General features: G+C 38.0%; 1 protein-coding gene across 2 annotated transcripts in view; it reads left to right on the forward strand.

Moving 5' to 3' along the window:
* The window catches only part of ATAD2B (ATPase family AAA domain containing 2B), a 155889-nt gene extending 152150 nt beyond the window's left edge, over nucleotides 1-3739 (forward strand). For both annotated transcript variants that reach the window (XM_041755482.1, XM_041755484.1), the window contains exon 28: nucleotides 151-3739. In XM_041755482.1, the coding sequence (XP_041611416.1) occupies nucleotides 151-192 (42 nt within the window). In that variant the 3' untranslated portion in view covers nucleotides 193-3739. The remainder of the gene's footprint in view (nucleotides 1-150) is intronic.
* The last annotated feature ends 9040 nt before the right edge of the window (nucleotides 3740-12779 follow it).

Genomic DNA, 12779 nt, shown 5'->3' on the forward strand with positions numbered 1-12779 from the left:
AGAGTAGCTATGGTATTATAATCAGGAAAATACTTAAAGTTTAACTTGTATCTAAAATTCTTTCTCTAAAAAGTTAATTTAAAGTGAATTTCCCCATAATACTTTTGTCTTTTCTTTAATAGATAACATGCACTTTTTTTCCCCTTGTAGGAGATGGAAAGAACAGTTCATATGTTTGAGACATTCCTATGAACTTTTCAAGATGAGTGGTTTATCCTCTCCAATCTGCTCCTGACAGAGCAGTCTTCTGAGCCATTCGATTTCAAATTGCACCAATTATGTGCAGAGCCTTGGTGTAAAGTGCTCTCTCACTCATTCTTTCTCTCTGTTGAATTTGGTGCTATTGTCTCAGGTACCTGAAACCAACCAGCCTACAAGAACCAAACAGAACTTCAGAAACATGTTGTATTTTCCACAAATAAAAAATACAACCCCACAGATTGGAGATTTTGGTGCTACAGAAACTGCTCTCACTTCTGCTCCTCTTTTCGTGCACTCTCTTTTGGAGACTTCTCTCTTAGGGAGCAGACCAGCAAACACGAGGAAACTGGATGGGGCAGTTCTAACTGTGTTGAGTTGTTTAAACAGTGGGCAACCTGTTTTGTTTTGTTTTGGTTTCTTTTTCCTTCTTTCTACTCCTTTTAGCATACTTGTTTTTATTTTTTCCTCTGGGTAATGGACTGAAACCTGTTTTAGAGTTGGCTACGGTATATTCTGGTGGGAAACTGAAGAAACTGGATGAAATTAGATTAGGCTCTTTAGAACTGCCTTTAATGTGCCTTTTAATTCATTTGAGAAAGATAAGGCTAAACAAAAGAATGGGCTTGTTTGTAGCAAATGAATTAGAATGTCTTTTTGGTCACAACCTTGAAAATAAGTTTTGATACTCTGTCATTAAGAGGCAACCGGTGTTTTGGTATAAAATGCCTATCTTGTTTTCAAAACTCAATCAAGACACTCATTAAGCCACACGATGTACTAAAATGGTAAGTTTTCCTGTATGGTCTGTTTCTGTTTAAGAAACACATAATAAAACAACAACAAATAATACACAGCCCACCAAAAAAACTTACACACTTTACAGTATTGCTGACAATGATGACTAGAAACTAGATAGATGGTAACATTCTTTTCCTCTCTCAGTGGCAATTTAATAGCAATTCATGTTTGGGTTCCCAGAGAAGAATGATTTCATGTATAGTAAGTTGTTCCTGTTTTGTTTTAAAGCCAGGACTTGCCAAATGGACAGAAAAGAGGAATTTGTCAGACGCTCCATAAAATTCATTTTTTTAATGCATTGTGCAGGTGAGCTCTGGTATGGTCCTTGAATAACAGTATTAATGTTTAAATCCCTTAACCATAAGCTTACCGTCACAACTATTCATTTGGATTAGAACCCATTTTGGATCTTGTTGAGTGATTTCTGTGAATTGTACTTACCTAAAATTAATTATGGGTTACTAGTTTTACAAAAACTTTCTACAAATTTGGGGACACAGTCTAGGCAGTTACAAAGAGGCAAAGGGAATGCAGTGACATTTTTTTATCAGATAATTTTTAAACAAAAATAGAAAATTTTGACAAGTTGGCTTGATATCTTCATTCATTATAGCCGTTAGCTGCAGGTGTGTCTTTCCAATATATGCAACACATGTAGTTTGGGTTTTAAATAGAGCAAATGGTCTTGGACTACTGCAGAGATACTGAGCTACCTCAGCTTTTTGTATTTTAGTTTCTAATTGTGCTTACAGAGTCCTGTAATCACTTTGCCACCGTTTACATGCTGAAGCTAAGGTACTTGTCTCCTTGTCTCCGGCTGTTGGCTGTTTGTGTGTGCCGGATGCCCGTGCAGAAAGCACACCGTGGCCACAGGCTACTGCAGTAATCTTAAGTGCTTCTTTGCATTTACATTAACATTTTGCGCCTTCTAATTATAGCTTAAATTTTTTTAATGCCACTTTTTTTCTTTATACCTAGTCTATGAAGTTTTCATAATATTCAGTTAGTCATATATATAACTCAAGATGCTACCCATGTAGACACACTGTATTTTTAAGGTGGGCAAGTGCGATTAACGATGAACCATTTTAAAGGGGAGGTTATTTGAAACCTCTAATTTGATTATTGGGAGGATTTTCATGCTTTCTTTCATATTTATTACCATCATACCAGTTCAGACTATTTTACTGTCTAATACATTAGCATTTTGTATTTTGATGGAAATTGTTACAGAATTTAAAGATTTGATGAAATAAGATGTAGCAGATTTTTTGTAGCAAGTTTCTGCTAAAAGGGTTTTTTGCAAGTCTCAGGTTCTTGCTGCACTATTTTTTTTTAAATATTTATTCCAGTTACTCTAATTCAGAAGCATTCTGTTCAAGTAACAGCAGCACTTGTGAAAGGAAAAAAAAACGCACATGTTCTTAGTAGGTTACTAAATTTGTACAAGTTAATTAAGATTTTAGCCATCAGTGGGTTTGACAAGGGAAATTTATTTATGTTCAGCATTAAAATGCTTCCAAAAGATCAAGTTTTTTTTTTTTTATTTTAACCTTGATATTGATGGAGAAATACGAGGCAACCTCAGTATGATAGGAACTGCCACTTTGAACAGATTAGGTCTTAAAGAGAAAGCCAGTCTAATGCCAAGGGGAGAAAAATTAGCTGAAACTGTATCAACTCCTCTGCTCCCCTTCCCCTGTCTCCCCCCAAAAAACCACACACTATACCAGTTTTGCTTACTTTACAGATATCTGGTGGTTCTATAGTTTAAAGCAGCTTGTGAAATTATCCAAGTGGACTCAATTTTGTTTACCTTTCTGTAAGTTCTTAATTTTTGCTGTATAGCATTGGCAAAAATATGTACAAATTGACCTCTGTTCTTATTTCCTATTGTGAGCATTATAAATGATAGCTCCTGTGTAAAACTTTGCTCTCAGATCAGTAAAATATGTATCACAGCACAGCCCAACAATAGTTAATGCTCAGCTGTGGGGACCATGGGAGCTTTTTGAAGATGATGGAACCGCACTAGGGTTGAAACTGATGGCTGTGGAATTAATTGTGTTTTTGAGCTTGAATCTCACCTGTGATTAATTTTTTTTGGTTTGTTTTACGTCCTTTCATGACTTGATTTTTCTCATATGCCAATGTATTTGTAGGTTTACTGGATTTTATTTTTAGGGAGTGGGGTGGTAATATCTTCCCATTTTTTGATTAAGTTGGTTCAGCTATGGTGCTATTAAGTAGGTATCTTCAGTGTCAGGTCCCGTAGCTGAATGCTATTGTTATTATAATTATTATTTGTAATCACATTGTAAGATTGAATTTGGACTTGTACCTGCATCTTTTGTATTTTGTACATTCAGTTATTTAGACTTTGGGAGTCCTTTTTGGTTTCAGTCATGTATGTCTACTTTGTAGATTAAGTAGACTTCATCAACCATGGTCTATTTTGGGTTTATAGTTTAATTTAGAATTGTGTTAAATTGATGTTTTGCATTTGACTTCATTTTACATTAGTTTGAAGTAAATTATTTAATTTTTGAATTCTGGAATTTTGAACATTTACTGTAATTTGTAATATAACTGCTGTGAAATACTTGAATAAAGATGACAAGAAAAACCTGTCTTTAGCCTGATGATGATTGCTGTTGGCTGCAAACGCAGCACTACTGTTATAAGCCGAACTCACCTGCTGTGCAGCTAGGGCATGTTGATGTTTATTTATCTAGCTGTGTTCGAGGGATGAGGCAAGCATAGGGTACCCCTACTGCTCCGCCATCTTAACTCCTTTCGTTGGCATGTTGATGTTTATTAATAAGCACCTGCCAAAATCTCGTTGTAGCTCTCGGTATTTTTTAGCTAAAAGTTTTTCTGTTGCAGAAGTACAGTTTAATTTCACTTGAAGATTTTCTAAAATGTGTTTTATAAAGGCAGATAGATTGCTTTTGAAATTTTTCTGTTTTAAAGAGCTACAGTAGATAATCAGGTAGTTTGGTTAACTTTATAGCGTTTTTCTCTTTGATCAAGTAGTTACCAGCATACTTTGAATAGTATGTAGAATTTAAATATGGAGAAGATATCATACCAGAATTTTGGGAGACTTGTTGCTTCGAGGGAAAGGAATGTTCTTGGCTTAAGATTGCCCATGTTTCTGCTGTCTACCATGAGATACCTTTTCATGTCCTGAGATTAGTATATAATCTTACTCAATAGAAGTCCTTAGTTTTTCTGTTTTTTGATGTTTTGTTTTTTAAATATCACAGCAAAAAGGAACTGGTTGAATTTGAGTAAGACTTTTTCTTGATTTTGCAGATTGTATTCATTTTTACTTTAAATTGTCTGTGTATTATCAAGACTGGGAGTAGTAAACCTGGGAAACAAATTTTTAAATATTTTACCTAAATGTTTGTATAAGTAATTTATAAGTGCATTTGAGTCTTAAGGTTTTAGAGGTCTGGGGAGAAGTTGAGTTTATTTATCCAGTCTTACTTACCATTGGACTAAAACTATAGTAAAGTGAGAGACTAATCTTTATCTGTTTCATGTTACTGCTATTCCTAACACCTGCAAAATTATCTCTTGGCTATCTTTTTAAATATACATTCCCTCTCTTACCTGCACAGTTCTGTTATGCCCTAGGCACTATGCTATACACACTCTCTTTCAGTAGCTCATAGTCCACTAGAGAGGCTTGTGCATATACCGGTAGTTAGTAATGATCTGTGGGATAAGAGCTATGACAGAAGGAAAGTGGTGTTCAGAGTTATAAGGAGGGAACCAATTCTGTTTAAGAATGGGGTAAATGAAAGTCTTCCCAGAGAGAGTTGGCATTTTATTTCCCCTTTGCTTCTTTCTGACTTCTCTAGAATGTAGCCCCACTTTACCAAAACTTTTTCTTAGTTTTCTTGTGACCATTCATATTATATCATATCATCACTTTATTCATACCACTCACCATGGAGTTTCTTTATTTTCAACTTATTGAAATCTTATGTTTCAGGGCTGGGCTTGGATTCTACACCAGTATACCTTCCTTACTGTATCTTTCTCACAACTCAGCTGTATTTTATACTGCTTAACATAGCGGATTACTAACGTTATGCAAAACAGTAATTTATTCATGTGGGAGAGGAAGTATCACATTACTTCTGCATTCCCTGTAGGAATTTTTTCCCCCTGTAGGAATTTAAAACAATATTGGGCTTATAGTAGATGCTCATTTCTTTTTTGCTTAATTGACATAGCTGAAATTTACTTAAATCATCCCTTCATTGATTCAACAAATTTATAGTGAGTACCTACAATGTGCCAAGCACTGTTGCAGGTGCTGAAAATAAAGCAGCAAACAAAGCAGAAAAGGTCCCTGTCTTTATGGAGCTTAAATTCTGTTAGATGTAATGTGCTTTCTGTCATGATTGGTCAGGTTCAAATTAATTATTTATTTTTATTTAGTTTTTAACAGTTTTATTTATTCATAAGAGACATAGAGAGAGACACAGGCAGAGGGAGAAGCAGGCTCCCCACAGGGAGTGCGATGTAGGACTCAACCCCAGACCCTGGAATCATGCCCTGAGCCTAAGGCAGATGCTCAACTGCTGAGCCACCCAGACATCCCTCAAATTATTTTTTTTTAATGTTCTCTCTGTAAACATCAAATGGAATATTTTGTTAAAAATTTGCCAAGAACTCTTCCTTTTCTTCTTTGCTTTTCTTCTGTTTTCCATCTTAGTGAATAGAACCATATCCCATATCCATCAAGGAGCCAAAACCTGTCATCCTAAATTTTATCTTCTTTATGGTACATCTCATTCTAATTATGCAGCTTGTTCTGTTGATTTTTATCCCTCTAAAATGTCTCCTATCCATCACCCTTTCTCCATCATATTGCAGCTGACTTCATTTGGGCACTAATCCTTTGGTCTAAACTAGTGTAATAGCCACCAATTTGGAAGAAATGTAAAGATGGGCAAAGACACAGTGTCTATCTTCAACAGGACTTTTATAAAATAAAATTCTTACATCATATTTACTAGGCACTAGGGACTGTTCTGAGTGCTTTACAAATACAAATATACTCCTTTAATCTTTTGAGAACCTTATGAGCTATGTGTTATTATTGTCCCCATCTTACAGGCCAGGTTAAGTGGAGACATAAAGTAAGTTGTCCTAGGTCAGACAGCCAGGATTCAAAGGCAGGCAGTCTGGCTCCATAGTTGATGCTCTTAATTGCTGTGCATTCACTGCCTCTTGTGGGCGTAGAGAGAGACACAGCATAGTTCAGTATCCTACATATGGCACATGTTAACAATTGAGTTATGCATGAAGTACTATGGGTATACAGAGGAGGAGCATGTAGCCCAACCTCAAGATAGCCTTCCTAAAACTGATGCCTGAGCTGATGGGAGAGGTTTTCCAGACAAGAAACAACAGAAGCATATACTGAAGAGTAAAATAGCATGACAGCTTCAGGGAAAAGTACAGGCAATTCCTAATAACCAAAGGTCAACATTTATTTAACAAATTTATCTGAGCAATGCCAATTGCCAAGCACAGTTCTTGGCATTAGAGTTATGGCTGAGGATAGGACAACAAGCTCCTGGTTTCCCTTGGAGCTTATAGTCTAGTGGGCAAAGAGGAAACAAGATGTTAGCTAATAGTAGCCAGAAGCTTGGGTGATAATAAATACAGTAGTAGTAATAGCAAACATCTGAGTAATAGGTACTATTTTAAGGATTAACCATTTAATTGTCATAGCATTTATGAGGGAAGTACTGTCCTTGGTTCCACTTAACAGAAGGGGATGCTGTTGGTTAAGCAACTTGTCTGAGGCTACACAGCTAATGAATGTCTTGTGTGGATTCTTGGATTCTTAACTGATCTATCACTAAGGTGAATGATAAATTCATTTGCCCTTACTCAGGTTTTTCTCACCTATTAGTAAACCTTTTAAAACTGTAGAATACTTTAGAGAATAATACAACATGTATGTTCCTATCATCCAGGATTAAATGTTAACAGTTTATTATAATTGTAGGGTTTTAAAAATTTTAAACATTTTTAAAACAGATTTTATTCATTTGAGAGAGAGCATAGGGGCTGGGGGAGAAGGAGAGGAAGAAGCAGACTCTGCTGAGCACGGAGCCCTATAATGTGGGGTTTGATCCCAGAACCCTGGGATCATGACCTGAGCCAAAGGCAGATGCTCAACTGACTAAGCCACCAAGGTGCCCCTGTAGTTCTTTTTTTAAAGAAAAAAGTTCTAGATAAGGTTGATGTCCCCTTCCTATCATTCCTTGGTCACATTCCTTTCCTTCTTCAGAGGGAGCTATTCTCATAACTTTGATGAACATTCTTTCCTGTCTGTTTTTAATTCATTTTTTGAGAAGGTAATACTATGAGCACTGAAGACAGACTGAGTCTGAATCTTTAGTTATGTCCCTTCTTGGCTGTGGGACATGAAGCAACTTACCTCACTTCCCTGCGTGTCAGTTTATCTGTACATGGGGGGATAACTATAGCGCCAAGCCTGTGGTGGTTATTATGAGAATTATACATTTGAATCAACAAACACATTGTTGATCTGATGACCTTAGAACAGTCCCAGGCACATGGTGTGTTCAGTATGTTTTAATCGTTACTACTATAATTACTACTGTTTGTATGTATCCATAAAAATAGTTTGGGGGTTTCTTAAATGTACATAAATGGAATTATTTTACATCTTTAAACATTTATATATTTTTAATTTGGAAATGTGTGTGTGTGGCTTTAAGAATAAAGTAATTCTGGAAGGCTTGTTACAAAACCAGTTGTCCCCTGATGCCTCCTTCCACCCTTTCATCCCCCCAAAAGGAATAGTCTCCCCCAGAGCCAATTGTTTTCAACACTCTTAACTAATTATTTAGATATACATCTCTGTATTTCTAAGTGATATTCTTATGTGACTACTTCTTTACTTTCCAGTTTTTGCCTATATCTTGATTTCCCACCATGGAAGAGAATAGTCACACCTGTTCCCCATGCACCTCCACACTTGTTTTCTTATCCTTCCAGTTAGTTTTATTTTATTAGATCATTCAGTATTTATATTATTGCAACTATGTAAAAACTACCGACAGCCGAGATTTTCAGGATGCTGTAGTTTCCTTTCCTGTATACTTTTTTGTTAATAATAGTCTTTGTTGTTATTTGCCTAGTGTTATTAACAACTAATTTGTCCCTAAGTTCATCCCCAGCAATCCACCTCTCTATTTAATATCTTCAGACATACCAGGTATTCTAGCATTTTATCATCCTGAGAAAGTTTCTACAGGAGCGTTCTAACCTTTTTCATTGGAAAGTTGAAGGTCTTACATGGTGGTTTTCCTGGGATCTCCCTTCACTACATTCCTTCACCTTTCTCTTCTTATTAACGTTTATATCCTGTGTTACTGTGTTACTGTTCTGATTTTTTAAAAAATATTTTTGAATTTATTTGAGAGAGAGAGCATGAGCAGGGGAGAGAGAAAGAACTTCAAGCAAACTCCCTGTTGAGCATGGAGCTAGATGCAGGGATTGACCCTCCAACCCTGAGATCATGACCCGAGCCAAAAACCAAGAGTTGGTTGCTCAACTGACTGAGCCACCCAGGTTCCTCTATTTTGATTCTCGGTACATTTTCTTGGTTTTGTTTTCCTTTCCTAAAGCTTTTAGAATCTTCACTTTAATGTTCTACAATGTCCCAGACATGTCTAGCTAGGTGTCTGTGCTAATGGGCCTCTCTGCTCTGAAAATTCATGTCCTTTAGTTCTGAGAAATTTTCCTGAATTACTTCCTTATGATTTACTCACCTTGTTTTTTGTTGATGATAGTAGTGGTATGTTGGTCTCCATTTCTAGAATCACTGTTCTTTAGATAGAATTGACTCTCCTAGACCATTCTCTAAATTCTATTTTCTTCCCAGTTTTTGTGTACTTAATTTGTTCAGAGCTGTTGTTCTCTAGATTTTTAAAGTATCATTTTATTCTTGTTTAATGAATGTAAAGTCGATTAGTCTCGAGGATATTAATAATTTTTTCTTTCTTGATTTTTCTTCTCCCTGCATAGATTCTCTACCTCTAAATTGCTTTCCCTGTTTTTTTTTTTTTTTTTTTTTTTTTTTTTGTTCAAAAAGATTTTTATTTTGTGATCTGTGTCAAACTGTCTCATTCTCAGTGCAGGTGATCCCTCCTCTCCAGGAAACAAGAATGGGAAGAGGGGAGTCTTTCATGAGGTCTCAGCCCCCACAAGGCCCCAGGGAAACCCCACACAGTTCTGAGAATTGATGGGAATCCCAACAAAGACTAGGGTGGGTGAAAGGCGATGACAAGAGGGGTGGTGGTCACCAGTCAGGAAGCTGGGGGTTGGAGAACCCTGTCCTTAGCCCTGCTTAGCTTTGGGGCTGCCATGTGCATGATGGAGAAGGAGGGGTGAGAAGATTTCCCTCTTATCTTGAAGCACCCCTTGTCCAGGCATGGCTTTGATTCCGCTCAGGACTCAGGTGAGAGGAGCAGGAAATTGTTGTGGGCTGGCTACTTCATAAGGTGCTGCTGCTGGTGCCCCGGAGTCCAACACCACGGACAAACTGCTCCAGTAGGCCTCCAATGGCACCAGAGGGACTGGGGGCTGCTGCTCTAAGCCCCACTGTGCTGCTGTATGCGGCCAAGAAAGTTGAGCGTACTTCCTGCAGCCGAGTCTCCCGTTCACTTAGGGCTGCAAGCAGACAACTGTTAGGGAGCTCATCCGGGAAGCTGAAAGGGAGAGAGGAGTCTGTGTGCAGGACAGCCCGTTCCTGAATACTGCCACAGCCTGTTACCATCTGCCAGCTGCCAAAGTCTGTGGAGAGAGAGGATCCGGGCAGGGGATGGTCCACTGATCTGGGCTTGGGGACCTCCAGGGGACTGCTACCCATTCTGAAAAAGTCAGAATGGTTCGAGGATGAGGAGCTGGAAGACTCCTGTTTGTTTTGGCCCGTTTAGTATCGCAGCTTTTCCTTAAATGTTTGGTAATTCTTTGCTATCTGCTTATACTAGGGAGTGGAGGACTAAAAAGCTGCTTTCAAAACATAGTGTAAGAATATCCAGATGGCAGAGTAGCAGAGCCTTCTCTGGAAAATGCGATCAGCCTAACTGGAAGAAAGCTATAGATAGTAACACTGGGGATCCCCTCAGGAAACCATCCAGCCAGATCACCTGACAAAGCTATGTAGATTGGAAATGATGAATACAAAGTTGAGTGTTGGCTACTTCAGTATCATTCTCTATTCTTTTAAGAACTGACCCTGAAATTTTGCAGCTTGCTTGAAGTTTCTTGGTGGGAATGCTTTTGTTATTAAATTATTTTTACAAACAAGTTTGAGGTTTTTGAATATATACATGTACTCATTTTGTTTGCTCCCACCTTTGCTCTCTTAACCTCATTTTCCTTTCATTAGGTCAGTGAGATCCAAGAACTCAAGGGAAATTAAAGTGTTCTTTGAAAGATTTTACACTGATGGTTTTTACCCTTTTAGGAGCAACAGTTGTCTTTAGAGCACTTGGAGGTGATGGAGTCAGGTTTTCTCCTCACTTTGACTTCTATTAATGCAGCTACTTTCCTCACAGCACCTCTTGTGCAAGAAACAAATGATTGGTCTGTGTAAGACCCATGTGGGTTAATGGTCCTACCGGTAAGGGCTAATATGGCAGGTCTGAAAGGCCACATACCAAAAGTCTGAAGACATTCTCATTTTCTTACTGTAATTTCTATTTCTTTCTGGAATTCTGGGTATCTAGAATTTTTTCAGGTTAGCATTTTGATTAACAGAAGAAGCATAGCTTCAGGGAAAGAAGTCCCTACCTAATCTTTTTGTATTTGTTCCTGATGACCTTTAAACCAAGAAAGATAAGGAAGACTGGACTGGATTTAAAAAGGTGAGTAAAGCAGAAAAAAGTTTAGTGTTATTCATATATATAGAGAGAGAGAGAGAAAAAGAGAGAGAGAGAGAGAGAGAGAGAGAGAGTGTGTGTGTACTTTATAGGTTAAAAGTTATCTTGGCCTTTTCCCTACTACTCATCTACTGGAGATATGGAAGTTAGGAGTGTGACCATTCCATTCAGGTATCTGTGGCAACATTAAAAAAAAAATGGTTATAAAAGTAAGCTCTATGCCCAACATGGGGCTCAAACCATGACCCCAAGATTAAGAGTTGCATGCTCTACCAACTGAGCCAGCCAGGTGACCCTGTGACAACTTTTTTTTTTTTTTTTAAAGATTTATTTATTAGAGCAAGAGAGTGCACGGTGGGGAGGGGCAGGGGAAGGGGCAGAGGGAGAAGGGGAGAGAATCCCAAGCAGACAATGTGCTAAGCGCTGAGCTTGACTAAGGGCTCCATCTCACAGCCCTGAGATCAGGACCTGAGCCGAAAACAAGAGTCCATCACTCAACTGACTGTACCACCCAGGTGCCCCTACAACATTGTTTTTAATACCATGATGCATTATAGAGTAATTGCTGATAAGTTGCTAAGTAAGTATTAAATTTAAAAGGCCAACATTTTAATGAATTGTAAGGGTTTTGGAGGAGGTAGGGGTCAAAAGTTGGCTTGGAAGACTGAGTGTGTGTGTGTGTGTGTGTGTGTGTGTGTGTGTGTGTGTGTATATGGTGGAAGATAAAACTGTATAGGTAGTTTGGGGTCTTGATATGGAGGACCAGGCTAAAGGTATTTGTATTTTGACAATCTTGGAATGTTTTTGAACAGCACCGTGACATGATGAAAATGAAAATTTAGAAGTACTGATTTGACAAGAATATGGAAAATAACTACTTCCTTTCAACAAGATATGTTGACTACCTACCATTTACTATAAGTATGTGCCAGGCACTGAAGTTACAAATCTAAGTAACATAGTCCTTGCCCTAGGAAATAACTACTCAGTAGAAGAAGATATATTAAGAAAACATTTTTTTCCTTTTCCTTTTTTTTTTTTTTTTAAATTTTGGTAAGTGCAATGACAATGGTGTAGCTGGGGTGCTATCAGAGCATAGAGGAAGGAACTAACCCACCTAGGAATTCATGAGAGGGTTTTCTGGTTGGTTGTGATAACAGCATCTCAAAAAATGAAGGAATGTGGTAAAAAGTTGGTGAACATTCCAGGCAGAGGGAACAGTATAACAAAAGCATAGAAACAGAGGACAAACATGTTAGTTTCTTTTTTTTTTTAATTTTTATTTATTTATGATAGAGGCAGAGACATAGGCAGAGTGAGAAGCAGGCGAGAGAGAGAGAGAGAGAGAGAGAGAGGCAGAGACATAGGCAGAGGGAGAAGCAGGCTCCATGCACCGGGAGCCCGATGTGGGATTCGATCCCAGGTCTCCAGGATCGCGCCCTGGGCCAAAGGCAGGCACTAAACCGCTGCGCCACCCAGGGATCCCAACATGTTAGTTTCATACAACTATGGGCACTTCCGGTTTGCTGTATTCTAAAGCAATAAAAAAAAAAAAGTGAAGTTAATAAGGACTTTGCATGCCTTTCTTGTATTAAAGGTGAGAGATGCTGCAGGCCTGAGCAAGGTTAGTTGTGGTAGGGTTGGTGAGAAAGGGATGGTTTCTTCTAGAAAATGTAGGGGTAAAATCATTAGAACTAAGTGATTGGATTTCAGGGACAAAGATAAAGGAGAAGCCTTAAATTGCCTGTAGATTTCTGTCTGGGCATTCAGGAAGATTAGTAGCACTATTAACTGAGAATGGACAGGGGAGAGTAGCAAATCTGGAGTGAA

This window comes from Vulpes lagopus, chromosome 5, assembly GCF_018345385.1.
Source record: "Vulpes lagopus strain Blue_001 chromosome 5, ASM1834538v1, whole genome shotgun sequence".
NCBI classification, from domain to species: domain Eukaryota; kingdom Metazoa; phylum Chordata; class Mammalia; order Carnivora; family Canidae; genus Vulpes; species Vulpes lagopus.